This window comes from Cyprinus carpio, chromosome A13 (assembly GCF_018340385.1).
Source record: "Cyprinus carpio isolate SPL01 chromosome A13, ASM1834038v1, whole genome shotgun sequence".
Classification (NCBI taxonomy): Eukaryota; Metazoa; Chordata; class Actinopteri; order Cypriniformes; family Cyprinidae; genus Cyprinus; species Cyprinus carpio.
In genome coordinates this window covers 14,277,371-14,279,839 of record NC_056584.1, presented here as the reverse complement: position 1 = coordinate 14,279,839, position 2,469 = coordinate 14,277,371, and the positions used below count along the sequence as shown (strand labels likewise).

The window sequence follows — 2,469 nt, the reverse complement described above, 5'->3', positions numbered from 1 at the left end:
TAATACTACAGCGACTTTATTACCTGAATGATAACATGAAGGAAAAACTGAAAATACACCCACAGCACCATCTAGAGTGTACAAAGTGAAATTGCGAGGTCTCACGTCTTCCACAATGAATTTCAGTAAATTAAGAGCCATATTAACATACAAAGTCAAATCAGAGGGGTTCTGCAAAACTTTCAACAGTGTTGTACAGTAATTACAAAACAGTTTAGGAAGGTTATGGCAATGCCATTTTCTCTCTCTTAACTGTTAAAGTGTAAATTAGCACAAAGCAAGAATGAGTTACTGTACTGGATGCCTCTATTTATAGTGTATCAATAAAGAAGGTCAATAGATCAAGGTGATAATACCAGACCATCAACAATACCCAGAGATTGATTAGAAATGGGTAATTTATAAACTAAGCTAAATGTGAGCTCATTGAACTACATGCAGGTCTGTCAACCCAAAGGTATCGATCTTGATGTTTTCAGAAACACTTGATAAAAAAAATTAAGGCAAAGTAGAGCACTATAATAACAGCATTTGATCACAAACTAAACACCTCAGTATTTTCCACTGGAATTTTAATTGTCCTGGAAAGCAGCCTTTCGCTTCTCTACAAAAGCGGTCATGCCCTCCTTTCTGTCCTCCTGAAAATTAGAACACAGCAAGTTCAAGAATGAAGTAATCTTTTTCCTCAAAAAAGGAAAAGACTAAGTGGAAGAAAAGTGACGCACCGTTGCAAAGGTTGCATGGAACAATCTTTTCTCAAGTCGACTGCCCTCAGCTAAAGTCAGTTCAAATGCTGTAATCAAAGGTCAAATAAAACTGTCAGTTTCTAAATGGATGTACAGGACTGTTTGTATTTTTTAACTCCATGAGCCTAATGTAAGTCATTCAAGAAACATGAGCAGAATATATTTCAACAATAAAAGTATCAACTATCTCTTTAATGAAATACTTACCTGCGTTAACAGCTTCCTTTGCCATTGCAGAGACAAGTTTGGAATTGCCAGATATTTTCTCTCCACATCTGACCGCTTCTGAAACCAGCTGATCCACAGGAAACACTTTACTTACCAGACCTATGAAGATGAATACATTAGTCCACTTCTTTAATTGAGAGAAGAAAGAACCTGTAGTATATGGCGAAAGAAAGTTTGAATGACAAACCAGACTGCTTTGCCTCCTGAGCTGAGATTCTGTCTCCTGTGAGAACCATCTCCATTGCGAGGGATTTTCCCACTGCTCTTGTTAGCCTCTGAGTGCCACCAGCACCTGGAACAAACGAAATTCTGTCATTTCAGCGGCCTTGTTCTTCAACAATTAATCAACATAACCAAAAAACTGATGCGTTATTGTACCAGGAATGGTCCCAAGCAGGATTTCTGGCTGTCCAAACTGTGCTTTCTCCCCAGCATAGATTATGTCACACATCATGGCAAACTCACATCCTCCACCAAGCTGGACAGGACAATACATTTATGTTTATGCTTGAGTGGGAATAAGGTTCAAAAGTCTTTCTAGTGAATGCATTTAAAACATTTACCTACCGCAAACCCATTGACAGCAGCAATAACAGGCTTTTTGACCGTTGATACCCTATTCCAATGTGCCAAGAAGTTTCCACCATAGCACTCTTGAAAGGTTCGATTCTGCATCTCTTTAATATCAGCTCCAGCTATGAAAGCACATGTGTCAATGAAACACAATGATCAGTCCAAACCAATTCTATATAACACACAACTAATTTCACAGACAGTTTCACACCTGCAAAGGCTTTTTCACTTCCTGTGACGACAATTGCTCCCACTTCGCTGTCAGCCTCAAATGCATCTAGGGCTCTGCCCACCTCCAGCATAAGCCCATCACAAAGAGCATTCAGGGCCTTTGGTCTGTTCAGCTGGATGAAGCCAACATTCTTCTTTTCACCCTTTTTGTCAACTAGTATATACTGATACTGGCCACCTGCAATAGAGATGAAAGTGGAGGTCAAATTAACTCACAATGGATCCATGCAATTTTATAATAACTTAAAACAGTATTGATTTGGCATATATATCACCTCATTAGATATTCACAAGAATATATTATCGCCTCATAAGAGTCTTTTTTTAAAACCAACAAAAAACCCAATTTTTCCAATAATAAATTTCAAAAAACAATTCAAAAAAATCAACAATCAAAAAAACAACCCAAACAAAAACAGTTGCAGATACTAGTTCAACACATTCAGCAGTCACAGAACCAGCGCAAGCAAAACTCGAAAGTAACATTGAAAATGAAGCCAATAATTTTAGGGAGACATCATTTCTGTTACCTGAACTGCATTGTCTTGTTGCTGCGAATGCAGAAGGTAGCAGTTTACTGTGTTTGAGAAGTAACCCTGTTGATCTGCAGAGCAGCGCCATGGCTGTGCGAGGTCAATGGTGACGCTGCAACGCTGAAGTCGCGCTGATTGGCTCTCAATGGTTACGTCAC

At 38.8% G+C, this 2,469-nt stretch overlaps 1 protein-coding gene across 1 annotated transcript; it reads right to left on the bottom strand.

The window, feature by feature from the left end:
* LOC122147223 (enoyl-CoA hydratase, mitochondrial-like) lies at positions 1 to 2,469 on the bottom strand. Its single transcript, XM_042768927.1, has 8 exons — positions 2,309 to 2,469; positions 1,759 to 1,956; positions 1,542 to 1,669; positions 1,353 to 1,452; positions 1,162 to 1,266; positions 954 to 1,073; positions 726 to 793; positions 1 to 638 (listed from the first exon to the last, which is right to left on the bottom strand). The coding sequence occupies exons 1-8, from the start codon at positions 2,397 to 2,399 to the stop codon at positions 573 to 575; spliced, it is 876 nt and encodes a 291-aa protein (XP_042624861.1). The 5' UTR covers positions 2,400 to 2,469; the 3' UTR covers positions 1 to 572.

What these genes read in the sequence shown, in the direction of transcription:
- LOC122147223 (XM_042768927.1), bottom strand. Translation starts at nt 2,399, where the DNA reads ATGGCGCTGCTCTGCAGATCAACAGGGTTACTTCTCAAACACAGTAAA. An exon ending in CCTGCTTGGGACCATTCCTG is followed by an intron (nt 1,267 to 1,352) that starts GTACAATAACGC and finishes CGTTTGTTCCAG; the next exon opens with GTGCTGGTGGCACTCAGAGG. An exon ending in AAAGGAAGCTGTTAACGCAG is followed by an intron (nt 794 to 953) that starts GTAAGTATTTCA and finishes CTTTGATTACAG; the next exon opens with CATTTGAACTGACTTTAGCT.